The sequence below is a fragment of the Eptatretus burgeri genome, chromosome 14 (assembly GCF_056783735.1).
Source record: "Eptatretus burgeri isolate ZD-2024b chromosome 14, Ebu_testis_v1, whole genome shotgun sequence".
NCBI lineage: Eukaryota > Metazoa > Chordata > Myxini > Myxiniformes > Myxinidae > Eptatretus > Eptatretus burgeri.
In genome coordinates, this window is record NC_140974.1 from 65,832,008 (window position 1) to 65,858,909 (window position 26,902).

The 26,902-nt window shown below is 43.2% G+C and overlaps 1 protein-coding gene across 2 annotated transcripts in view; it reads right to left on the minus strand.

Moving 5' to 3' along the window:
- Positions 1–505: 505 nt before the first annotated feature.
- CCT2 (chaperonin containing TCP1 subunit 2) overlaps positions 506–26,902 on the minus strand; it is a 93,406-nt gene continuing 67,009 nt past the window's right edge. For both annotated transcript variants that reach the window (XM_085855326.1, XM_085855325.1), the window contains exons 9-16: positions 11,575–11,702; positions 11,269–11,372; positions 9,475–9,594; positions 3,697–3,825; positions 1,757–1,860; positions 1,535–1,634; positions 1,228–1,369; positions 506–1,090 (exon numbers count right to left, since the gene is read on the minus strand). In XM_085855326.1, the coding sequence (XP_085711452.1) occupies positions 1,060–1,090; positions 1,228–1,369; positions 1,535–1,634; positions 1,757–1,860; positions 3,697–3,825; positions 9,475–9,594; positions 11,269–11,372; positions 11,575–11,702 (858 nt within the window). In that variant the 3' untranslated portion in view covers positions 506–1,059. The remainder of the gene's footprint in view (positions 1,091–1,227; positions 1,370–1,534; positions 1,635–1,756; positions 1,861–3,696; positions 3,826–9,474; positions 9,595–11,268; positions 11,373–11,574; positions 11,703–26,902) is intronic.

Here is a 26,902-nt window from a genome sequence, read left to right on the forward strand (position 1 = left end):
AATGAATAGGATATCAGGTTCACTTAAGTGACCCAGCAGTATTGGCGGCGGAGGTTTTGCACTCTACCGAGTGCTACCCCTCTAGTTTTGTCCTGTTGTGTCCTGATCCATTCAGGGTATCAATTCTCGCTCTTCCACAAGCCTCGACGATGCATACAAACAAACAAAAAAAAAGAAAAAGAAGAAAGTGCATGCATGCTCATGACAACAGCTTCTCCCAGATTATACAAAAACTGCACAGACAGCAGCAGTTGAAAACACTTATTGGATACAAACGAGTAAAAGCTGGGGGAATGGGCCAAACTAATGATGAACCTATAAGCTTCTCTGTACTAAACAGATAACCACAGTAATGCAACGACAATGTCAAAGTGCAGACTATGTGAACTTCATAGACACCAGGAGTTGAAAATGCACTTATTCGATACAAAGGAGTAAAAGCATCACACACGCACAGTGACATTCTACCATGATGTGCAAGGAAAGCCAAGACAGGGAAGCCTGGTTTGTTCTTTTTTTGCTGCACTTTATTAAAACAAAAACAAACGAACAAAAAAAATTCCAGAGCCAAATCTGTAACAGATCTTGTGGTTTTTCTCAGCCGTGCCAATCACAACAGATGGGAAAGGAAATGCGGAGATATCAATTTTGAGTGTTTTCAATTATTTATTTATTTTTGGCCAATGAGAATGTAGCACCGTAAGCTCACTGAACTGTGCTGAACGTCACATAAAACAACTTGGATCGACATATCTGGGACCGAAACATCGCTTCGTGGAAAATTGCAAGGCGTGGTGAACAGTTGGATCCTTCAAAACAATCCCCTACCCCACCCTCCCTCTCCCCCCAAAATGAAATGTTTTCAACTATAACTGTTAAGCCATCCGCTAACATCCTCTGTATTTAAGCATTCAAACTTTTTATCACACTGTTTAACTATGCATCGTGTAATATGCAGCACTGCATGGGGTGGGTACGAGATTTAGCTAACTTGGGCACAGATGTGACAGAACGTAGAAAACTTCCTGTTCCTTAATAGTTTGAATGAGCCGTATTCGATCAGCAGGGGTAATCGTCTCTGGTGCGCTTTCTGCAAAATAAGCAAGTTGGGGATCAGTGATCTTCGCGAACCAAACTTTTTCGCAACACCCAATGGTACAAAAAAAAAAAAAAAAAAACCAAAGTGAAATCAGTGCCTTGACCGGAATTTTCCGGTATTGATCATACCTTGGTGCCGCTTTGATGATGTCATCAACTCTAAGGATCATCTCAGCAGCCTCAGAGGCACTCAAGAGGACTTGTCGTTTCACCTGGAAAGACTCGGTCACTCCAAGCGATGCCATGTCTGCTATGGAACCTTCAGACATGTCTACGGGACAGACACGAATATGTGAGTAATCCCCAGGGGAACAAGATTGTGGAAGTGCTCATCACGGAGAATGGTGGTATGTTTGGTTGGAAGTGAGGGTCTGGAATTGCATTCAAAGAGCTTTGGATGAAGATATTACATGTTCGTCACGTGGGTAGAACTTACTCAGCCCAAAAGTCTTTTGACCTTGACTGTGTGCAGCACGTAGTTGGGCGATGAGCTCCGCGCTGTCAAAGCCGGCATTGTCGGCGATGATTATGGGGAGCTGTACATGCGCACAGCATAGAGAAGAAAACTTACAAGTGTGTGCCAGCGAGGTTTAAAACAAAACTGTCATGTAAGGTGGATGTATTGAGTTAACTAATTTTTAATGTGCTTTAGTCGTACCATCCTGAGTGCTTTGGCAAAGCTCTCCATTGCGATCGCTTCCTTTCCTGGAGTTTTAGCAGCCAGAGTAGACACGGCCTCAGCCATCAGCATCTCAGAACAGCCTGAGGACAGAACAATCATGAGGAACCGATGTCACAATGACTTGGATCGATGAGAATCTCATCATAAAGCAACATTTATCAGCCACAATATTTAAACCATCGCTTATCTGACAAATTTTTTTGGGGAAGGAGAGGAATGCACCATTATAAAACCCTCAATACAGAAATTACTTTCCAATCACAATCAAAACCACATAACCATTAATAACATGAAACAAATCAGAGCCAAACATTAAACATAATAAACCACAAAGCAATAGGAATAATTGCCGAGGATAGACCAGAAGAAAGATCCAAAACAAACCACGGAGTACAAATTATTTCCAATTTCAAACAAAGTATTGCAACAGAATAAATACATTTTACAATCACCATTAAAGGTCATCATGCGGAACGCCAGCGGCGTCGCTTTGCACTGCGAGCGACTTACTAGCACTGGAACAGAGTTAATTTTTCTACACGAGTCAGTGGCACAATTTGTGTTATTTATATAATACGTACACAAAACGGCGAAATTGTCGAGATCATTTACCGTTATTCTTCTTCTTCTTCTCCACCTCAACCACGGACAAATAATTATGGTTCCCGGAGGGAGGCATTAAGTGTTTCGTCTTGGTGGCCACGGTGTCCCGCTTTTTGAAGAATGAGGCCAAAAATTTCCATTGAGCTTGGCCGGGATTCAAACACAGAACCTCTCACACCCATGGCGAGAATCATACCCCAAGACCACCGTGCCACATTTGTAAATTTTTGTTTGAACATAAATGTTCACTTTTTAAATCACCCACATTTGTCATCTGTGGCAGATTTATTACAATGACCTTTAGTATTCGATTATGACCTCTCGCAAAGAAAAAGAAAAAGAAAAAGAAAGTTAATTTTCACTTATGGACGCTGTTTCATTGGAAAATAATTTGGTTGTTTTCATGATGAGGCAGATTACAAGTGCTACAAATTGGCAAATATTACGAGTTGGCTATACCGGGAACCATCGGCGATCTCTGATCACAGCACTCGAGCTTTCTTAATTGTTCTCTCAACTTCCCCCTTCTCTTCTTTTTGCAAGTGATAGGGAGACCGCTCATTAATAATGATATGTGGTTGATCAAATTATACTCTTGCTCGACCAACATGATTCGCCAAAGCAAACTTGATCTTTGTCCCCCAAAGATGAGCAACAGAATAAATTTTGGACCGCGTCCCTTCGCCACATTGTCCGAGGTTAATAACACGACGTAACGGCCATGACGGGTTCGATTTTATTTTTGACGGTTTGCACACACCTGTAAGAGCCCCTCCCTCTCGCCTCCTCTTCGCCGCCCCCCTCCACCCCCCTCCCCAAACAAATCATCAGAGCAGTGACTTAAGTGTTCCAGTTATTTGGTTGATGCAGGTGGGTTTTCTTTTTCATATCAAAATGCAATGATGGTCAAACAGAGCAAGGACATCGACAACAGCTCAAAACTTATGATGTCATTCAAATACTCGTTGCTATATCAAGTATAATAAAATACAAAAATAAATTTACCTTTGCACTCCTTTTGGAGCCTTCACATCTCATCAATCCATCATTGTGAAAGCCAAATTTTCACAATGAAAACTCAAAATGAGAAATTGAGGTGGAGGGTCTTAATATGGACGAAGAGTTGATGCAAGGTGTTTGCGAACCAAAACACCTTTGCTTCCAAAATACTTCAGCATTGCCCAATTTAGAAAGCATTTATTTTTAGGTGTAATAAGTTGTCGCATATGCATCACATGAGCATTGGCCAACGACCTGAACCCAGACAGAAAATGAACAAACAACAACCATGGAAGAGAAGAGCAGTGGATTACCTCCTCCGTAGACGGTGCGCGTTTCCCGAACAGTCTGGGAGAGCACGCAGAGAGCATCGTGTAAAGAACGCGCCGCTTCGTCCACGATTTGCTGGGTAGCCCCTCGGAGAACGATGGTGCACGCTTCTCCTGCAAAACACCACCATCATCACCACACAACGATTACATGGGCCACGCAGTTCATGCAGAAGGGTTTGCATTCACCAAGCCAAATTGCTGGGGGGCTTCTGAGTTGGGGAATGAGCGGCATGGTTCATTGGCCCCATGAAGCAGCTTTTGAAAACCCGCGAATAATCCCACCCCACTACTCCCACCTCCTGAAAGGCCCGCAAACACAAGCACCAAGTCACGGGTAGAACCATGGTACAAACAAGATGCCAAAAAAATACGTGTTGAAGAGCAAAATGGAAACTGAGTGATTTAACCGGAGCCTGGTTTTGTTGGAGACGTCGGGGTTATGACACTGCATGCATTTTCCGTCGCATGCAAACCCCTACTGGAAAAAATTTCCTCGTTAGTCAGCTCGTGAGCTTGTCTGTGACAACAGCGAGTCATCAAGTTAAGCCATCCAGATGCCTCTTGTTTGGAGAAAGGGATGAGGCACATTAGCCCACTCATGGGTGGGTGATTCGCTTTTGCCGGAAGACTGGTGCTGCCATAATATATGGTTTACATTTTCGCCCATCTCCTGCTGAGTCTTAGACAATTTTAGACAGTGTTCACAGGCAAAAATCGTTTCTGAGGAGAATAAGCATCACGCCGGGAATGGGGCAAAGGAAGAGGAAGAGGATGAGTTCTGACCCATGATTTTTATTACCCATGATCCCCAATTCTGACTCATGATCTTTATAACCCCCATCACCCTTTCCCTATTCCAACCACATTACTTGCTGGTTTCAGTGTTTCATCCCCTCCTCATTCTCGCATTTTTGTGTTAGTTAATTCCATTAACATTTGTCCCACTGTTAGTTCTACCTTGCTCTTCCATGAGCCTCTCTCCTGCAAAGAAAACCAGAGTTGGTGTCAAAGCCACCCAATGCTCGCCTGTTTATACATTTATCGTTTTTAAAAGACTCGTCTAATAATTAATATTTTTTTTATAAAGCATTGCAGTGAAGTATAATTTTAAAGCAATATATGTATTTGTATATTGTAATCAGTAACAAGAGCGCAAGTGAGCACAATATACGCCCGAACAAGAAGGTATATACAGAATTGTGCTACTACATGGAAAACAGCACCCTGGTTGCCATGGCAACCACTTTAGATGACGGACTTATGTCGCGACACACCGTCTCCACAGTCTGTACCTGTGTACCAAATATGAAACGTGAAAGAACTTGAAAACTTTGGGAGTTAGAGTGCGGACAGGAACGGAAACAGCATCCTGAGTTGCCATGGCAACCACTTTCGATGACGAACTTATGTCGCGACACACCGTCTCCACAGTCTGTATCTATGTACCAAATATGAAACGTGAAAGTTGAAAACTTTGGGAGTTAGAGTGCGGACAGGAACGGACAGACGGACGACCGGTATCACATAATACGCCCCGATATATATAGTGTGTATAAAACAGCATATAAAAAAAGTGTGGTAGATAAAAACATAAGAAAGAAAAAAATAACTTGCACCAAAAACTTAACATGCTGACGCTCACGCAGGGGGTATCGCTATAGCTCACTGTTCTTCGAACAGGCGAGCTAAAAAAGAAAAGGAAAAAACATGCAGGAGAAAAAAAAGATGAGGAGAAAGTGGATGGTGAAAATAATTGAGATGTAAATGAAGAAGAAAAAAAAAACGAATAAAAAAGGAGGCAAATGTGAGGGGGATGTTGGGTGGAGAACAAAGCAGCTTGGGAAGGAACGGAGAAGAAGAACCACTCCTTTCACGGCTTCAGAAACATAGTACCGCTGAGGCAGTTTCCCTTGGCAAAGGGGGCACAATCCTGGATGGGTCTCCACTCCAACACAGGATACTCAAATTAGTCCATTTGCCAGAGAAGTAACCTTGTTGTCCTCAAAAGTGTATGGTTTTATGGTGGTTTCTTGTTCACAGGCATGCATAGACAAAATTAAGCTTGGTTTCCCGGATGGCAACCATGGGGAAATCTGTTATTTTTGCGCAAATACAAGATGGCCGTCATCGACCGGGCTGAAAATATAACTTTTTAGGTGATGAACTTAAAATTACACGAGACATCTTTTCCATATATTTTTGGCACGAGGAATCGATATTTAACCTTATTTTTGTGATTAGAAGTAAATTTGAGGTCAATGTTCGAGTTCCTGGCAATTGTCTGCCGTGTGAGATACATTTTTAATGACAACAAGGTCACTATTCTGACAACTGGACGCTCACATACGACATTAATGCGAGTTACTAATTCATTGTTTTGTTTGTTACTAACTAATTCAACTTCTTTGTTGCTGGTCACCATCACTATGCCCGTTACATCAACCATCACGTTCTGGAGATGCGCTATCTTCTGCCACCAGATGCCAAGTCAGAGCTCATATCAGGTGCTTTTGTGTGTCATCACCAGGAAGGCATTTGGAATGGTGTGAGCTCTGATCAGTTCAGTGAACAAACTGCTATTAGAATTGGCAAGGGTGGCCTCAAGGGTATGACTCTTTCTCCAGAGATGGTAGCAGAGTGGATCGATTCCTTTCCTGTCACTGCCTACATCTCAGATACAATGGAGCACATCTACCCAGCCTCCTCAAACAAGGACAATGAAGACCAAGTGAGAGAAAAGGACACAAAAATCGGACCACGTCACAAAGAGGAGGGGAAGAAGAGGAGAGAACTTGATGCAGATGATAGGCACCGGATTTTACTTGAATTGTCGAATGTGTCTCATCCTCTTGAGAACCACTCACCACCATCTGTACAACATTGCCAATGGTCGAATTGCTCCCCGAGAAGCTGAAGTGAATGTTGAGGATTCCGTGGTTATAGGTCAGAAAATGGTTGCAGAGTTCCATGCAACCATCTCATGCCCCATCAAGACAATGGAGCACTTACAGAAAGGAGTGAAAATTGGGGACAAGACGATCTTTGATATAGAAACCATCTTCGTCAGACTGCTGACGATTGGACAGCAAAGACAAATGGAGCTAGGACCTATCTTCCAGTTTGAGCTCTGCGCAGTACCCCCCTCACTGATTGATGAATATGGGTACTTAAGGAAAGGCAACAAAGCACCACTGGCACACAAACTCTTTGTTAGGGCACAACAGCCTCTGCAACCAGATGTTACCATTGTTGACGCGAGCCAACTTCTCTATCATATTGTCTGGCCTTTCAGGGGAACTGTGTCAGTCTTAGTTGAGTCCATCAAGACAAGGCTGTCTACCATTGCTGGTCAGAAGATCTTGGTCTTTCACAAATATTATGATGTTTCTGCAAAGGACCATGAACGAGTGAGGCGTGCTGGCATTGGTTCCATCAACTATGACCTCACAATAAACACACCCCTGCCAAGTCAAGGCGCCATCCTGAAAAACAAGCAGAACAAGTTGCAGCTGTCCAAGGTTTTGAGTACCTATAACTTTGGTGAAAGAGTTACTGTGGAGAGCCGTAGCCATGGTGCGTTCAACCATGATGAAGCAGACATTACAATGATCTCACACCTGCTCATGGCTGCTGAATGTAATGCAAGAGTGATACGTATCCTATCTGATGACACTGATGTTTTTGTATTGATGGTTTACTGGGTTTACTAGCGCAACATCCAGGCCACAGTGCAGATGGAAAGGTGGGATGGAGCAATTTGGGATATCAACACCACCTGTGACCAGCTTGGCCCCAAGTGTCTGCAGCTTTTGGGAATGCACTACATCACTGGCTCAGATACCACGTCATACCCATACGGCAAGGGCAAAGTGTCAGCCCTGAAGACACTGAGAGCTGGCAACTTCCCTGGTTTGTACTCCGCACTTGGCGAGCTGAACGCAAGCCATGAACAGCTCATGGAAGCAGGGCGGACATTCTTCTGTGCCCTGTATGGTCAGCCAGAAGGTACCACGATGAGTGAGATGAGGTACTATATGTACACAAGGAAGTCTGGCAAGCCCCTCAAGCTCATGGCATTACCTCCAACTGAGATCAATCTCTTCCTACATATTTTGCGTGCACATCTACAGACAGTACTTGCAAAATCAGCTGATCAGCAGGCCCCACCTGAACTTGACATTACAAAATATGGATGGGACATCAGAGATGGAATCCCAGTGCCAGCAACTTCTGCTACTCCACCAGCCCCTTTGGACCTCATGGATGTTGTGTGGTGTGGATGCAAAGCAGAGGGGAAGGCCTGCAGTACTGCAAGTTGCACTTGTCACCATGCAAAGATCTCCTGCACGCTATACTGCACTTGTGGTTGCAGTGACAAGTGCTTCAACCGACACAAGACTGTGGAGGACAGTGAAAGTGAAGTGGAAGAAGGAAGTGTCGAAGTAGAACTGGAAAGAGACGAGGATACGGAAGGGGACGAGTACAATGAATGACAATGAACAATACGTAAGTTGTCTACTAGGCTCTATGTCCTCTGTTCCTAAGATGTCCAATGTGATGACATGACAATGTGTATGCTTTCTGATTATCAACATACTGTTGTGAACCATTCATGACTTCACTTTTGCATTGGTGTTGCATAATTTTCAGCAGAAAATAGTCATGGACATTTCATGTGAACCTCTATTTATTCCTGAACGTAAAAAATAACCCCAAAATTGAATTCCTCATGTCAAAATCATATGGAAAAAGAGGTATTACACAGGATTATATGTTGACCGATTAAAAACTTAGCCCCATTGTCTGACCTGAAGCGGCCATCTTGAATTTATGCAAATTACAGGAGTTCCCCAAGGTAGCCACCCCGGCAACCAACATGAATTTTATTAATGGACCCATGTTAGTCCAAAACAATCATAGAACCATACACTTTCCGCATCAACAAGGTTGACAATGGAACACATAATAACGGCAAATGGACTAAATGGCTCATTCTTCCCAGTTAGGTCATGCTCACTATATTTGTATACACAGTCAAGGGTCATGGAAAAGCAAGTACACATTACGGATCAGGAGGCAACAGAACAAAAGGAACAGGAGAGAGAGAGAGAGATATAGAGATATAGAGATATAGAGATATAGAGATATAGAGATATAGAGATATAGAGAGAGAGACAGAGAGATAGAGAGAGAGAGAGATAGAGAGAGAGAAAGAGAGAGAGAGAGAGACAAAGAGACAAAGAGACAGAGAGACAGAGAGACAGAGAGACAGAGAGACAGAGAGACAGAGAGACAGAGAGACAGAGAGACAGAGAGACAGAGAGACAGAGAGACAGAGAGACAGAGAGACAGAGAGACAGAGAGACAGAGAGACAGAGAGACAGAGAGAGAGAGAGAGAGAGAGAGAGAGAGAGAGAGAGAGAGAGAGAGAGAGAGAGAGAGAGAGCAAACTGCAGGGTTGACAGACAAAATAGAGGGAGATTTAGACAACCAATGGGTGTGGGGACAAATGTGGGGTAGGGGAAGATATATGGTCTAGACAGGATGGATACAGAAGCAAAAGGATGACACAGGCTGAGTCAACCCACTTGGTGTTATTTTAATGGGATGAGGTGGGGGGATGCTCAAACTCAGGACGCGAAGATCTTAAGGCGAACACCTTATCCATTAAGCAAACACTATGCTTTGTGAGGAACAAGCATTATACAAAAATGTGACAGTAAAACCATAGGTGAGTATAAACTGGAGCTGGTATCCTACCAAGAGGAACACCAGAGAAGCGCAAGAGTGTGTCTTCCCCAAGCATCATTTCCTCGATCAGGTCACAGTGTCCCAAACGCACCAATTCTGGGTGATCAAATGTAGATGCTATCTCACCACCTGTACGCAACCACAGACACAGCAAGAGATATCCCCTAGATTTGAGATGACATCAAAGGCTCTCCGCGGCAGATTAAGGAACAGGAGAGACAAAAATAATGAGTTGAAGGAAATACGATAAAAAGCAGACTGTGCAATGTGAGCAAAATTGAGGGTGAGTGTGAGATAAAAGCAAATAAAATGGAGATGCTCTCCACTCTGAGATGCCAGGGCAATCTGAATGTTTGGTTTGAATTGAAAAGGCTCTCAGCAACATAGTTTTGTATCGATTTGCGAGTCGCCCGCTAACGATTCGGCCCGAATGAGCTAACAAGGCAAGCTGTTACACACGATAGTGTCCTCACATCGGCGACGGACTGGCACGGACGTCCGACGCATTTTGTGTCAAATCCCAATCGCCAGGAGCAGTAAAATCGGCATCGAAGGGTGGGGGAAATCAAGACTGCTTGCAGATTTGAAAACATACACCAATAAAAGCAGCTCGGAGCTTCAGAGATCGTAAATGTTTTTTATGATAATATTTTCAAGGAAAACACAAACCTCTGCCAATTTTTAACAAATTGCAAACATACTTGCATTGTGCTAATGGAAGCAACTCGAAAGGTACAAACTGATGGAAATAACCAACCACGCAGGAATAAAAACACAAAAAGAAACAAAAACAAGATGGAATGTACGTGAGGTTAAGAATCCAAGTCGAGAGTTTATATCTGACCAAACTCGTCCGACTCCACATCCATCATGTTCAGCAGGTCTGACAATGTTGCAAAACCAGAACAAGGACGATCTCCATCCCAACATCATTGTGACCGACTTCTCACCACCCTTTTAGCTGTTTACAGGTATTAGGTGGATTGAACTAAGAATGCAGCAAAGTAATGGAAAGCTGGAGAAAACCGAAATAGAAATCACACTCGGTGAAGTTCTGTGAAGGACTGGTTGAAGCAAACCCAACAAAAGCAATGGCCTGTGGGTGAGGACGCCAAAATCTGATTTAGTGCCTGACCAGAAAAATTAAACAATCAGGACAGCCCATTTGTCAGTGATGGCAGGGACGTGCATCGATCGCCCTCCATCTGCTTGTCCTCTTCCTGCCAGATATCCTTGCTCGGGGGACGTTTAAGGAGAATGAGGGGTGAAAAGAATCTCTCAAATTGTTAGTCATTCTCAGCTCTGATACTTTTCTCGTGCAATGCTCGGGTGGACATCTTGCCTGTGAGGGAGGGTAAGAGTTTAATCTACATTCCTGACATTGAATCAAGTGGACAAGCAAAGTGAATGACAAGATATAGAATGCACCTTGCCCTCATCTTTTTTTTTTACCCAGAAATCTCATCAGTGGAGTCGGGACGTTTGGCGTTCCCTTCTGAGTAGGTAGCTCACGATATTGGGATCAGAGGTCGAAAAAAAAAAAAAAAAACCTTACAATTCGTCGATTTATCTCTAGAATTTATCAATGGCCTCCAATAATCAAGCAAAAGTATATCGACGTCTCCTAATGTCCTTGTTGTACCTGCAATTAGCATGCAAGCTCTTCTACAATCCTTAGGGCATGGTATTAAATTAAATAAATAAAGCAGAGAAAAATACATCTAAAAGGGAGGATAACCGGTGATTAAGAAAGGAAATAAAGACGGACGGAAATCGCAAAAGGTGATTCAAATCAAAAGTTACCTGTCACAAGGGCCAGGCGCTCAACACCTTCAAAATCTGCATGCTCGATGGCCGTGACTCCAGCATCAGCAAACAGTTGTTCAGGATAGTTGTAAATTAGTTGTCTGAGGATGGTGTCTGGGTTTAGTTACGTACAGGGGGGAAACCTTCCCAAACTAAAATAGTTCAAAACCACAAGCCATTTTTACAAGGTACCAGTTTAGTTCAGTAAAGCATGATATTCAAAAGATGATGTCTAATTTTGAATTGATCGAAGAGCAAAAATTAAAAATCAAATCAAATCAAATCCAAGCCACAGTTTCTGACCTGTTGATAAAGCAATTGATGCCGTGTTTGAGTATTTTGTCGACTTTTTCTTTCATCTTCTCCTTCTCTGCCAGCTCGATCTCAGCGACTTTTGCCACGGAGTCCACACGCACCCGAGAGCCAAAGATCTAAGGCAACAATGGGATGATAGTAATGTCCTAAATTGGAGAAAAGGGAAACGATGAGTCGATAGCATGACATCTGCATTATTGTCGGAATAGATACGATAACTCTCCCCCCCCCACTCCTCATCCCACTACACCCCCCCCCCCCAACAGACCCAAGTTTCATCCCAACAAACCTCACACGTTCCCATTTTTCTCTGCAAAATAAAGTTTCCATTTGGGTTGTGCAGAACGCAACGCTTTACTGTGAAATCGAAGTGGATATCAAGTGCAGGAAAGTGCCTGAAATGTTCGGCCAGGCGCGGCGCCGAAGCAAAATCCATTATCGAGCTCATACCAACAATTGCGTCACAAAAAGCCTTCGGTGCACATTCTTCCTGGCAATTTTACACTTCATCATAACAATCAAGTTTGTGGTTTATTTTCTGTGTTGTGTCACAAAGGTGAAGGTATTTTCGTGGCTTGCAGAATTGTCGTCCTATAGAGTACGAAGATGACAGCAGCAATTAAAGGATGGCATACGTTTAGCATCGCACTACAACTCGAACAAAGCAACTTGTACGTTTAAGCCCCATTCCTCAAAAGCAATTGGTCGAGTACAATGGCTAATGACGCCGGTCGTACGTACGTCAAGTTTCTATAATATAATCTTACAAAGCACGGCTGCGAGTCCAAAAATAAGAACTGAGAATCCGACGACGACGGTTCCGTATGTAATCCCTTCCTCTACATGTAGAGATAATTAAAGTAACCCGCAGAGATTTCAGAGACGATTCCCGAATCAAAATAAATAAATAAATAAATAAATAAAATCCAACGGGACTCTATTTCTATTGCTTCACAGAGAAGATGACATCAAATCCTCTTCCCGGGCAAGCTCCCCTTGAGACGCCAGCAAGGCCATTGGTGGGATTTGGCATTTTCACACAGTCCGCCATCACACCATACAAAGCAGGTCTCCGGTATTCTCAATGCTCGATAGTGTCAGCAGCAATCTACAACAGCAGCGATAACCTCGTGCTTCGATGAAACTCTCCCGTAATCACTCGGAAGTCTTCTTTGCTTTATCATCGGTGCATGAACGCATCCGTCGCCGTTTAACGTATCGCGGATCGAGATCACCTCGACAATAATACTTCAAAACACCAAGGTCAGCAAAATAAACTGCACGGCACACAGTTGGTCTTGCAAATGAAGTGCGATCGTTATAATTAGCCCGCAGGTTTTATGGGCCTGCAAACAGAGGCATAAACCGGAGGAGCCGCCACAAAGCAGGATGCTCTGAAGATTACCACGCTCGCGATTTGATGGACTACAAAATAATGGAGTTGGAGGAGCAATGGCTTTTTGGAGGGATGTGGGCGCGAGACTCACAGAAGGTTGTTTGGTGCCAAAGAGTGCGCAAACACATTCCGAGGAGGAATGAAAGATTAAAAAACAAACAAACAAAACAAAACAACAAAGACTCGAAAAAATTACTCGTAACCAAATACGAATTTTCCTTTCCATTCTCGGGTCGCGGCACAAAAGAAAAACAGGAAAGCAATTCGTAGAAAATTACACCTTGCTCAAGCCAGGAGACAAATGTCGAATGAAGTGACTACAGAAATAAGGTGCGGGAACGGGTGAGGAAGATATTTTTCAGCCGGAGTGTGCACACACAGGTTGAACGGAAAGCAAACTTTGGACTTTGACTCGCTTACAATTACGCTTCATTATCAGTCATGAAGTCGATCTGTGCGGGTCCAGTGAACAAGCACACAAACCACCAACCTCCATTCTTCCATACTATGAACACCACATATCAAGACATTGACAACCACCTGCTGCCGACACACATTTGAAATTTAGTTTACTGCCGCCCTCCATAAAAGAACAATATCTATTATTCATGTTCACCTGAGGTGGATCGAGCTGTTTATAAATGGAATGTCTGTTCACCTGAGTGTTTTTTTTTTTTTGACGGAGTAACTGGATCTCTGAACAAATGCGGTTTGCTACCCCGCTGGCATCCCAAAGGAGACGATGAGCGAAGCATGTGAAACATTGGCATTGGAAATGTAAACAAAATCTCGACTGTAATCTGTTTAACAATACTTGATTCGATGATGAAAATGGGGTTTCAGTATTGTTTTGGGACGATTCTTCAGCCGGCCTGACAACGTGGGATCACGTTTCCAATCGGGTCGGTGATTATTTTGATACGCACAATCAGTGCAAACTCCTGATTACAAGCGTTGGGAAAGGGGCAATCGTGACTAATCAACTCCATAACCAATCAATTTGAGGTACAAAAGCGTAAGTTCCCCAACGTCGGCAATCTGGCACACCTGTGTTGGGAGTCAGCAGCATTGTACTACACAAAGGGAAACAGCATCAGGTGGGCACCCTGCTGTCTTCTCTCACAATACCTATTCCTAGCTGAAAAGGTCAGAAGTATGAGGGAATTGTTACGTACTCGAATAGCAGGTTGTGTGATCCAATTTATCGCGAATGCCTTGTACATAGCTCAACGTGAAAAAATATATCCTCCAGAAAATTGGGGACCCTCGTATTAATCAATCATCTTGCGCTCTTTTTATATTTACAGATCTCTGAGGCACCGTTTCAGATGAAACTGGAGCAAAGTCGATGGCATGCCGTCACAAATCCCCACACTTCCCATCTAAAGCAAAGTTGAAATATGGCAGAAAGTTCCACCAGGAATGAGCAACATCAAATTTTGAGTTGAAAAAAAAAACTAGTTTTGACTCAAGTCAGGTCGGGTCAGGTATGGGAGCATGCGCCGGAGCAACGTGTCTCTGCGTTTTGACTCCTGTGACCTTAAGTCCCCACCCTCGTGGGGCATGAACAGGGGGTCAAATCCAAAACAATTTTTTACATATTCTACGCGTCCCCCAATATTGATTGCATATACAAAGATTCATTTTTTTTAATGTTTAAAATGTGCCCATAATTGGATTTTTGGGGGAATTTGACCTTTCCACCCCACTTCAGGGGGCAGCACCAAAAAATGATAATGCCATCACACCTTGCCACATGGTGAGCATAACGACCAAGTTTGGTGAATTTCTGCAAAACCGTTGAGGAGAGATGGCAGAGATGTCAACAAGTCACCTGAGCCAAGTCTCGAGCCTACGAGGGCAAGTCTCGAGCCTACGAGGACAAGTCTCGAGCCTACGAGGGCAAGTCTCGAGCCTGAGGGAAGTCTGAAGTCAGGTCTCAAGTCAAGTATCATGTCAATGTCACTTGTGTCATCGATAGACTTTGGTTACGTGTAAGCCTGTAATATGCAAAAGGTGTACACGAGTCATGAGCTGGTTGTTTATGAGCTTGATCATTTTTTTGGGGCACGTTTACTCTGTAACATAAATGACAGAATTTTTTTTTTTTAATTGCTCTAATTCAAATTTGTTGACGAGACTCGGTGGTGTTAATGGTTACATTAGGTGACCAAAAATGGTTACAATCGGTAACAAAATTCGGTGACCAGACTCAGTCTTTTGCGTGTCATTCATCTTGGTGATTCGCTCCGAATATGGAAGGTTGGCGATTCAAACGTTTACGAGCAAATAAGATCACTGTACTATAATTCTGGCAATTCTGAAAAAAATTAAGTACTCGACCTTCAATTATCAGTTTAAGTTCCATCACATTTTTCTGTGTGCTGTGCAGATTTATGACCTTCTCCATCACACGTCACGCAGGCGTAAAATGATGTACGCACGTGCACAGAGAGCGACTGAGCAAAGCAATGCAAACGTCACTTCCAGGTTCCGAGCACGTGGAAACACGTGGACCGTGGACATGCACAGGTTAAAGTTAGGGTTATGGCTTCATCATTAATGCATTCATAAGGGGGGGGGAACGAGTACAGCAAAGGCCGTGTACAGTAAAGGGGAAAACAGGAAGTAACGGGAATGACTTTTTCCAGAATGACGCTAGGAATCTGCGATGGTCGACTGTTGAGAATTGAAATGTCATTGTGCATTGTGGGTTAATGAGGTAAAAAAATTCACGTGGTTTGCAGGAATTGCACGCTCATTTTTTTCCTGAAAATACGATAATTTTGAGGTTCGATGTTTCCACTCTTCGAATCTGGCAGCACTGCGAAGTGCAATGCGCCTGCGCAAAGTAGCAGCAAACTCCGCAGTGACGCTCAGTCTCAACGGTGTATTGGTAAGAACGTCCACTCAAAGTTCAAACCATTTTGCATGTGGTGTGCACGTTTGCTGTTCACCGCTCCTTCCAAATTCCATATCCAGGCGATACATGACGTCATTACCGGGTACCCAAAGAAGGGAGTACAGTCATGTGCCACTTTACGACGGGGTTACGTTCTGAGAAACACGTCGTTAAGCGACGTCGTCGTTGTGCGAACATCATTTTTTTTTTTCGTTTTTGAACATCGTACTTACACAAAACCACACACCTGGGCTATATGGTATAGCCTATTGCTCCTCGAATACAAACCTGTACAGCATGTTACTGTACTGAATACTGTCGGCAATTGTAACACGCATCCAAGAGAGACGGAAGACACGTTAGTTTTAACTTTGTGCTATTCATGACAGCCATTGGTGTTGTTAGCAGCAGCTTACAATCTCCTCTCGCATCGATTATAGAAAGATGAATAAATAGCGTTTGGATTTTATAAATACGTAATCATTGCATCGATGTTATAATTTATAAATGAAGAAACGAGCTCCTGTCAATTGTGATATATATTTTCGGAACAGTGCGATTGTTTTAACAACATGAAAAGCTTCACCAAAAACAAAGTTGTGTTTTAATTTCGACTGTAACAACGATTTATTCGTGGAATTCTTCAATTCAAAGGTAATTTACTTGCTGGAAGGTAAACATGCAAACATTGGTTCAGTTTGAAAGCCGATTTGATTGAATCCAGATTTAGGACGAACCTGCTTTTTTCGCGATGACATTTTATGGACCTCAGCGATCGCATTATAACAGGGCCACACTGTCGTTTATTATCATTATGAAGTATTATGTACTGTACAGCGTACATAATTGTACGTGCTATTTTTATACGACTGGCAGCGCTACGTTGGCTACATCACTTGGCGATAGGAATTTTTCAGCTACATTTTTTTTTTCAGAGCTGGCAGATCCGTCGTATATGCGATCCGTCGTTGCCCGGAACGTCGTTAAGCGGCGCATGACTGTACTTAGTTTTCACTCCATGTTGTTTGTTTGTTTGTTTGTTTTTCCGGGTGATATCTCAGGCATCCTTTGAGCAAGAAAGCTGAAATTTGGGGACAAAAGTGACGATGTGCTTTGGCAAAAACAGTATTTTTTTTGATTAATCAATTAATTGATAATTACTTAATTATAGATTTATTAATTACATATTTATTTTATTTCCCATCCTGGCAATACCTCAGGCACCTTTTGAGCTAGGAAGCTGATATTTGAACATGACACTGACCAAGTGATTTGGCGGTAGAGTATTTTTGATTTATTGATTTATCAATTAATCAAATAATTATTTTCTTTCTTGCTTGTCCGGGCGATATCTCAGCCATCCTTTGTGCTTGGAAGCTGAAATTTGGGGACAAAAGTGAAGATGCACTTTGGCAAAAACGTGTTTATCTTTTGAACAATCAATTAATTAATTATTATCGATTTATTAATTACTTATTTATTTTATTTCTCATCCTAGCAATATCTCGGGCATATTTTGAGCGAGGAAGCCAATATTTGAACATGACAGTGACTAAGTAATTTGGCTATAAAAAGGGTATTTTTGATCTATTGATGAATCGATTAATCCATTAACTCTTCATTTTTCGATTAATTACTTAATTTCCAAAAAGTTACAGATTCAGATGAAATAGTGGCGGTTTGGGTATGCTATTCGGCAATTGATTAAGAAATTATGTTATGATTATTATTTATTTTAATTATGCAATTAATCAATTAATCAAGTATTGTACACCGCTCCCTCCCAATTCCAACTCCTTGTGCTGCAAGGCGGCATCGCCGAGCGCCCCGCCGATGTCGCTAACTGGCGGATTTGTTATTTATTTATTAGGCATGGGATGTGGTGTACTTTGAATGTACCGCTACCTGTTTAGTTTAGTTCCATTGTAAGCCATAAAACACATGGACTAAAAAAACATAAATAAAAAACACAGAAGCTTATTGGGTATGAACCGAGCAGCAGCAATAATTCCATACGTACGCTGTACGGCATATATGCCCACTCAAATTCAAGGACGTAGAATCCATATCATGAAAGATACTTGCTTTTCTCGATAATTTACCTCCTTTTACTCGAATAGACACATACATGTATGTGCGATTAGAGGCTCAGAGCTCAGTGGCATTTTGGGTGGTGTATAACTAATACCTTTTCTAAATTTGGCACAATCTATTTACTGAGTTAATGCTCCCTTTGGCACGTGTATCCGGCGGTCTTTCTTTAAAATATAATCACATCTTACCAGACGTTGAATGAAAATTTGTCACGACCACATCACTGAGACGTCTCACGTCACAAAATTGGCGACTCAAGTGTGATTCGAGTCTAAGTCACCGAATCGACTCCCCATCTCTGGGAGATCGTGTGATGGACAGACAGAGATGGATGCACTTACAATCTCCTCCAATTTTTTTCAAAAAGTGTGGGGATAATAATGCAAGGTTGAGGGGATGACCAAGCAAGCAGGACTGCTAAAAGTACGAGTGAAGGTAGAAGTGTGTGTGTGTGTGTGTGTGTGTGTGTGTGTGTGTGTGTGTGTGTGTGTGTGTGTGTGTGTGTGTGTGTGTGTGTATGGGGTGCAGGTCAGCCAACATGGTCTACAAAAAGCTGGAATGAGATTAGAGGCAACCCTCCAGGGAAAGGTAATAAAGCCAGTATGAATTCTTAGAATGCAATGATCATAGCTGGACCATGGATTTCAAAGCTGGCTCAGGGGTTCGACACAATGAACTCCACTTTCTTTAACAAAATAAATAAGTAAATAAATTAATTTTACAAAAAAAAAAATAGATCACAAGAGGTCAAGAGCAAAATCAAGGAAAACGAAAATCTCAATCTTTGTTGACAAGATTGCCAGTGCTGCCTCAAGCATCCATGCTTACTTACAAAACTGATTGCCATATTCCTGGTACAAAGAAGCATCAAAAAGCTGCATCCCCACCACCACCCCTGAAGGTCCATCAGGCCTTGAGTCGAGCACATGGCACCACAGGAGATTCAGGGCAAGCATCACGTCCAAACTTTGCCAATGCCAAGTCAGCCAAAACACAGCACATTACCAATTCTATTTCTGAAATTAATCTGTCAGGACGTTCTTCACAAAAGAACTTGCATTACATGCAATTACTGTACAGCAAAATTATTTGGCAATAAAATAAATAAATAAATAAATAAGAATACCTTGGACCTCTCTCCCACCTCACCAAAATACACATCAGTGAAAAGCTGCATCAAGGAAAAAAAAAAAGAAGTTTTTATAATTCCTCAATCCAGCCACTTGTCAGGCCAAGCATGAACGCACAGCTATTAGGCGAGCAGGCAGTGATGTTGCATCCCAATAGCCCCCTATCAGTTAACTGCCAGCTGTCATGTCGGCAGAGGCAAAGTCTGAACTGTCAAAAGACCGACCCGTGTGATATTCCAAGTTACAAGCATGCAAGAGCACCACAAGTGAAGTCGCCCATCTAAATTCTAAACGATCCGAACAGGTGGTAGAAAACAAAAATCAAGCAAAACAAAGCAATTTGTTAACGTATGGACAAGGCGGCATGGATATCGAACGAGAGGGGGAGCAAGATGGATAAAGCAATAAGAAGCCGATTACTGAGCAGTAATCCCTTCATTCTTCTCACTTTTAGCAATTTACCAAGGGGTAATGGGAGATGAAGAACAAGGGGTCTGAACCAACAGCAGTTGGCAAAATACCTCGAATATTGGAATTAAAAAATTTGATAAGAACATAAAGGCTCAACACTCGAAGCTGGCCATGAGTAAGTAATTACAGGCCAAACACTGGAGCTAATCACCACCACGGGTATCATTAGAATATCCTTACTTAGCCAGAACTCGACCTTAGAATAACTTCAGAAAAACTGAACGAAGTACCATACGTGCATTAAACACCCTCCCACTTCCGATAACTATACACCCACCACCCACACCCTTATTCTCTCCATTCACGCCACACAACTATTTCCCCCACCCCACCAACAACTTATCCCCACTCCATCCCACAACGGTCTCCCACAACTCCACCCATCTCCAACAATCCCACTGCCCCCCACCCAACCCCCCCAGCCACGACCATCCCTCAAACCACTCCCAGGCTGCAACCCCCTCACTCCCACTCCGACAGCACACTTACCCCCTCTTCACCCAACAACTATTACCCCACTCCCGCATCACAACTATGCCCTGACTCAGTAACCCCCACTCCAAAAATAAATTCATAAATAAAAAACATGCACACCTTCACAAGGCACAGGCCAAAAATGGAGCACAATTAGCATTCAGCGCCAAACTTCGGCCTTCAAAAAGGAAAATATATTCGTGAAAAGCAATGTTGAGCTGTGATGGAAAAGAAAAAAAAATAACAAGAAAAAAAAAAAAGCTGGAGGTTCAACATTCAAGTCAGCACAAAGTTTTGAAGGTCATTGACTGGGCCCCAGGATAATGTTAACGTTTAGATTGATGACAAAAAAAAACATAAAAACGAAATACATCACGAAGAGTTCGATGGCGTGGATTTTAAACACCCGGCCTTCATGATACCTACCTCTGCCACGCACCTTCCCCCAACTCTGGACTTCATCAATTCCCTTTTCCTAATGTCATAATTGCAGCAATTACATTTTACAAACAAAAGACTGCTGCTGAAAAGCAGCAAAAACGAAGGCACTAATGATAATAACATGAAAATTCACCCAAACAGTCAATGTATAAGTCACGAGGAATACAATGGCAAATTCAACGACACAAAACATTAAATGACAGGAAGAATAAATGACAACACAGTCAGCAAACAAAAAAACGTTACAAAAACAGCAAACGGACATATTATAATGCAGGAGCTCAAATGCTTGTCAATAACACAAGGACGCCTGAATTAAAACCAAAAGTGGTTGTTCTGCCATTAAGAACGTGCTGTTTGAGATGCTGTGGGTAACCGAGCTCGGGGTGACTCTCAGGGAGCTATCATGATGCTGCGGCGACGACACATGAGGCTTAAACGCCCCTTTGGGTGGAGGTGTCAGACCTGCTGAGCCACATCAGCATGCAAGGAGCGAGCGCGCATAGCGGCAGGAGCCACAAAGCTGAAGTGTTGTAGAGAAAAGAGAAGAGGGGGTGGGGGTGGGGGGGGGTACTACAGACAGGGAAGGGCCTTGGTGAAAGTCAGAGGGATGTGCACTGCAACATCCTCTCCGTTGTATTTTCTTGTTCACTACGTACACTCACTGCTTGTGAGATTGTCATGAAAGCATGCAACAATTTCGAGATAAAAGGAGAAAAGTAAAGCTGTTGATGGGACAAACATAAAATGGAGATTGAAGCATACTTGAAAGGAATGAAGGTAGGGAGAAGGAGCTCACACAAAAGGGAAGGGTCGGTGAACATTGTAAAAAGAGACGAGAAGAGATATGTGGGAAGAATGAGGTGGGTATGTGCACAAGGACCAAGGTGTGTTTGTGTGTATGGAAGATGAAGGAAAGTTTCGGTATTGGAAATGGAGACATCTTCACAGAACATTACACCTTCGTCCAAGATTTTAAAAGAGCAATGTGAAATGGTCACAAGGATTTTCACACGTTCACATTAATACCAGCGGCTTCATCAACAGGACAGAATGGAAAGACGAAAAGCAAAGAACAACCAAAAAAATTACTCAAAGCGAACAAGCACCATGAAGAAAAGGGAGCTGAAAACCCCAAAATGCCAAGAAGGAGAAATGGAAAGTAAAGATGGGAATAAAAGCAGAAACCATGCAAAGAAGTGGTTCATAAAAATAAAAATTTCAAAAGAAAGAGAAAAGCCAAAGATACAAATTTATAAGAAAACCTCAATGACAATGAACCATCAATCCAGGGAGAGATTTCCAGGGAGCACGGATAATCCAGGGAGCACGGTGTGTCGATGATGAACGAAACAAGCAGAGGAGCAGCAAGTGGGAAAACAATGTTGCATCGGTGGTTCAAAATGTAGGTCACAGAAGAAAAAAAAGGGAGAACTTTGCTAAATTCAGAAGCTTGAAGTACAGCATCCAAACCTCTGGGGAAGTGCCTCTTGTTCACCATTTCTATTTTCTTTCCTCACTTGAGACAACTGTGATCGCAGACTCTTTGATTGGCTTGTGCGTAAAAGGGTAGGCCATAGCTCAGTAACAGCACACAGAAACCTGCACTGCTAAACGGGGATTGCAAACTCGTGACGTGAAGAATAAATGAAGAGCAAGAAATGAGAGTGGGGAGCGAAGAAAAGAAAGGAAATAAAATTCATAAAAGGAGATGAAAAGAGTGACGAGGAAGCACTCAAAACAAACAAAGATTGCGAAGTGTGTGCAATAAAAAAAATAAAAATAAAAATAAAACCGATTTGAAAAATAACTTTTCAATTAAACAATCCCCTAATTACTCTTGCTTGGAAATTCACCAAAATCACTGCATGATTTTAGGTCGCCGTGGAATTATAACGCGGAGTTATAACTTTTTTCATTTCTACGTTCGCCGTAGCAATTAGACAAGCCGAAAAAATACTGGTAAAAAAATAAATAAATAAACGCATTCGTTACCGTCTGTCTGGCCTCACGTTCACCTTCGGCCCCCCTGCGGTCGCCTTGTGGGCACCTTAAGGCTACCTTGCGTCTGCCTTGAAAATTCTATGGCCGCCGTAGGGCCCCCTTAAAGTCACCGTGCGACATCAAATCAAAGACCGTACGGCAACCCCACGTTTTCGGTCTCCAGAATTTCTAAGACCTAAGTCACATTTGCTCAACGGCGAGGATACGGCGGCCGTACGCCCTCTGAATTGAAGAAACGTGTGGCGGCCGCAGAGTTTCTGAGGTGGCCTCAGGGTGGCCCTACGCCGTATGGCTATATTTTACAGGCCGTAATGTCGCCATGGAATTATAACACGGAGTTATAACTTTTTTCATTTCTACGTTCGCCGTAGCAATTCGACAAGCTGAAAAAAAAAACTGGTAAAAAAAACAACAAAATTAACCCATTCGTTACCGTCCGTCTGGCCGCACGTTCGCCTTAGGGCCCCCTGCGGTCGCCTTGCGGGCACCTTGCGTCTGGCCTTGAAAATTCTATGGTCGCCGCAGGAACGCCCTAAGGTCACCGTGCGACATCAAATCAAAGACCGTACGGCAACCCCACGTTTTCGGTCTCCACAATTTATAAATACGCCATGCAGCTCCCCGAAAAATAAAAACATATGTGACTACTACATTGTGTGACCGTGGAAATACTGCGGCCGCAGATTTTGGAGACCCCACGGCCGCCGTGGCAAATATGACCTTGGCCTTAATGACTGACCTGTCTGTCAGCTTACTTGCAATCATCATCAAGGTCATGTAATCCATAATTACAATTGACATTCAATCATTCCTTTTCTCCAAAAGCCTCATCTCAGATCATCAATTTGGTTTCAGACCAGGTCACTCCACCTTTGACATGCTGCTTCTACTCGCCCAAGAAGACATGGGGGCCCTCAATGTCAGACATGAGTTCAGGGCCCTCTGGACATATCTCGTGCTTTTGATACGGTCTGTTATCTTGCCGAACTCTCCAAACTGTCTGCCTATGAAATCCAAAGCCAACTCCACACATGGCTTATTTCACTTCCTCCATACTCTCGTCACCAATGTGTGGCAATGAAAGGAATAATTTCATCTTCTCTCCCTTTCAAGGCTGGAGTACCCCAAGGCAGTGTTCTGGGCCCAGTCCGATTCCTGATCTTAATCAATGACCTCTCTGAATCTCTGGAAAATCCTCTTTATCTATTTGCTGGTGACTCCACCCTCTGCCAAGGCATCCATCATCCTTCAGACACAGGCTGCAGCCACCTCCTCATCTTCAGACCTTGAAAAAAATTATCACAAGATGGTCACACACTGGGAATATGTCTTTCAATCCTGGCAAATCTCACACTCTCACTATCTCTCCACGAAAGGACCATCTGGCAAACCCCTCCATCTACTTTCTACACAATCCTCTTGAGCAAGTTCAGTCATTGAAACTCCTACGTCTCACTATCAGCCATGATCTTTCTTGGGCAAAGCACATTTCAAAGTTGGCCTCAAAAGCCAGCCGTCAAATGGGCATTCTCCATTGTACACAGTCTTTCCTTGGCACACCTGAACTCCTATCCACCTACAAGGCCTCCATCCACAGCTTGATGGAGTACTGCTCTCCCCTCTAAGTTGGCTCTCTTGCTAAGCTTGATGCCGTGGAAACCAAGGCGTTCAAGATTATTGGAATCTCCCACGATGAAGCTGAGTCTATGGGTATATCACTACACCATCACAGACAGGTCGGTGGTCTCTGTCTTCTACCACCTCCTTTCTAGTATTGCACCCACTGCTCTTTCCATGCTTTGTCCCCACCCCTTTCACCCCCACCCCCCCACTCCTCCAGGCTTCTGCAGGGCACACACAGTCCACCATCAACCCCCTTCCTCATGTAACGACCTAAATCCAGGATCCACTCATTTGTTTCTCTTTTCTCTCACCTGTGGAACCAACTTCCACATTCTCTTAAATCTCAATATTCCCTACAGGTCTTCAAGACGGCTGTTCACCACCATCACGGATCGTCCCCAATGCAAAACCATGACCTTTTCTTCTCTCATTATACCCCCCTCCTCACCCCAATCCCTCCTCCTTCTAAATTTCCAATTTTTCCCTCCTGAGAGTTTCCTTAGAACTGTATCCATGTTGTCCACCCTATGTAGCCTCTCCTGCCCCTCATTCCTCCACACACCTTTTGCTTGTCCAAGTTTTCCTCTATCTTGACCTTCAACTCTGCTGTTGGTGTTTCCCCCCTCTCTAAACTGTTAATTTTGTCCTGGTGTGTTATTATCCGTTCAGTGTACTAATTTCTTGCTCTTTCACGAGCCTCGGCTATGTATTCAAAAACAAACAAAAAAATTACCCCCGTGTGGGGGTGACGGTCATCTCTATAATGTTTTTTACTATCATATTCAATGAACCGTTGCCAGATATCTCCTAAAATGACAGACTAGATAGGTTTTGAAAATGGCGACTTTCACAACTTTCGTGACCTCGTGACCTTGACCCTGACCTCGAATCCGGGAAAAAATGTCGTTGAGTATCACTCATCAACCTCTACCCACATACCAAATTTCATCAAGATCGGAAGTAAAAAGTTTTTTGTCCCGGGAAGTGTTTTTGACCATCTTCCAGGTTACGTGGCGGCCAAACGGGACGGAAATTCAAAAATCTGTCCGGTTAGATACAAGATAATATTTTTTACTATCATAATCAATAAACAGTTGCCGAATATCTTGTAGAATGGCAGACGAGATAGGTTTTTAAATTGGCGATTTTTATAACTTACGTGACCTTGACCCTGACCTTAAACCCGGACAAAAGTCATATCGTTGTGCAACACTCATCGACCTCTACCCACATACTAACTTTCATCAAGATCGGAAAGAAAAATTGTTGACGGACGGACCTACGGACATTTGGTCCGGCTTTATTAGGTCATCTCTACCGAGATGGTCATCTCTCTACCGAGATGACCTAAAAAGAAACAGGCTGTTTTTAGCATATCAACGGTGCAGACAGGGGGAGAGAAGAAACAAACTATGCATCCTTAGTACATATAATTCACGGACCGGTGTTTGTTTGTCGCACGACGACTCCTACAGTTCTGGGCCGATTACAATCAGACTTGCTACATGGGATCAGTATGACCTCAATTAGTGTGTAAGGGTGTTTTTATTTTTGAAACATTTTTGAAACATTTTTGAAACGGGGGGGGGGGGGGCGGTGAGGGAGAGACACGCAAATTATCTATGTAAATGTGTATCGTGTCGTGTTGCCTCCAGGTCGAGGAGGGTATTACAAGTCTCCACCATTTGCAGTACAGTATTCCTGTCCCCACGTTTTCTAGTGCAGTGAGGTGTTTTGAATTTTAAGCAATAGGTATGTTTTTGCTTCATGCATGTAACCCAGGGGTTTTTTTGCCAATACAGAGCTGTCAGTTGTCTGCTTGGAACAAGATCACCCGTAGGGCAGGTACTCGGCTCGTCTCAATAATGGACCATTTTTTTAGAAAGAAAAGAGGTAATTGTCAGACTAGCTCAATCACTCTCTACTGAAATGGAATCAATTAGATGTTTCTCCGATGAATGGAATGTCTTTCAATCCTGGCAAATCTCAGTCTCATCCTGTTGCACCAGAGGGATCTTCAAACAAACCCATTTATTTCCATGGCTAGCCAGCAGAAGAGGTTCATTCTGTTCAACTTCTAAGGCCTCACCATCAGCCATGACCTCTTCTGGGACGACGCCATTGCAAAGCTTGCAGGAATCAAAAATGTACCGGTATCGCATACAAGTGAAGCAAAAACAAACGGACAATGATAAACAATTTTGTCATGATGTCTGAATGGTTTGAAGGAAAATGCATGGGGATCCAAATTCTCTGAGTAATGTATGGTTTTCTGAAGAGGCCCACTTTCTTTCAAGTGGGCATGTTAACTCTTAAAAACAACGTGTTTTGGGGTTCCACTTCTCCTGTGCTTAGTGGTTAGGGTGGCTGGCTTAGGACCTTAGTCCTAAGTCCTGAGTTTGATCCCCGTTCGCTGCTGAATTAACACCAGGTGGGGTTGACTCAGCCTGTCATCCTTCTGAGGTCGGCAAAATGAGTTCCAGTGTACTGGTAGAGGGGTACAGCATCAGCGGCACAGCCACGCTTCCAGGAAATGATAGCTACCCGGCAGCCAAGCTGTCATAAAAAAACAACAGAACTTCTCCTGTTGAAGTTCTTGAAAGGCCGTTGCACAGCATGGGTTGCCATAAGCAGATCTGGCATCATTGGGCCTTTCTGGTTTCAAGATGAAGGGAAATCGGTAACCATAACCACTGAAGGTTACTTGAAAGTTATCCAGAAGTTCTGGGTTGCATTAGCGAGGAAGCGCCACATCGCCAGGGCTGTGCAATGGTTTCAGCA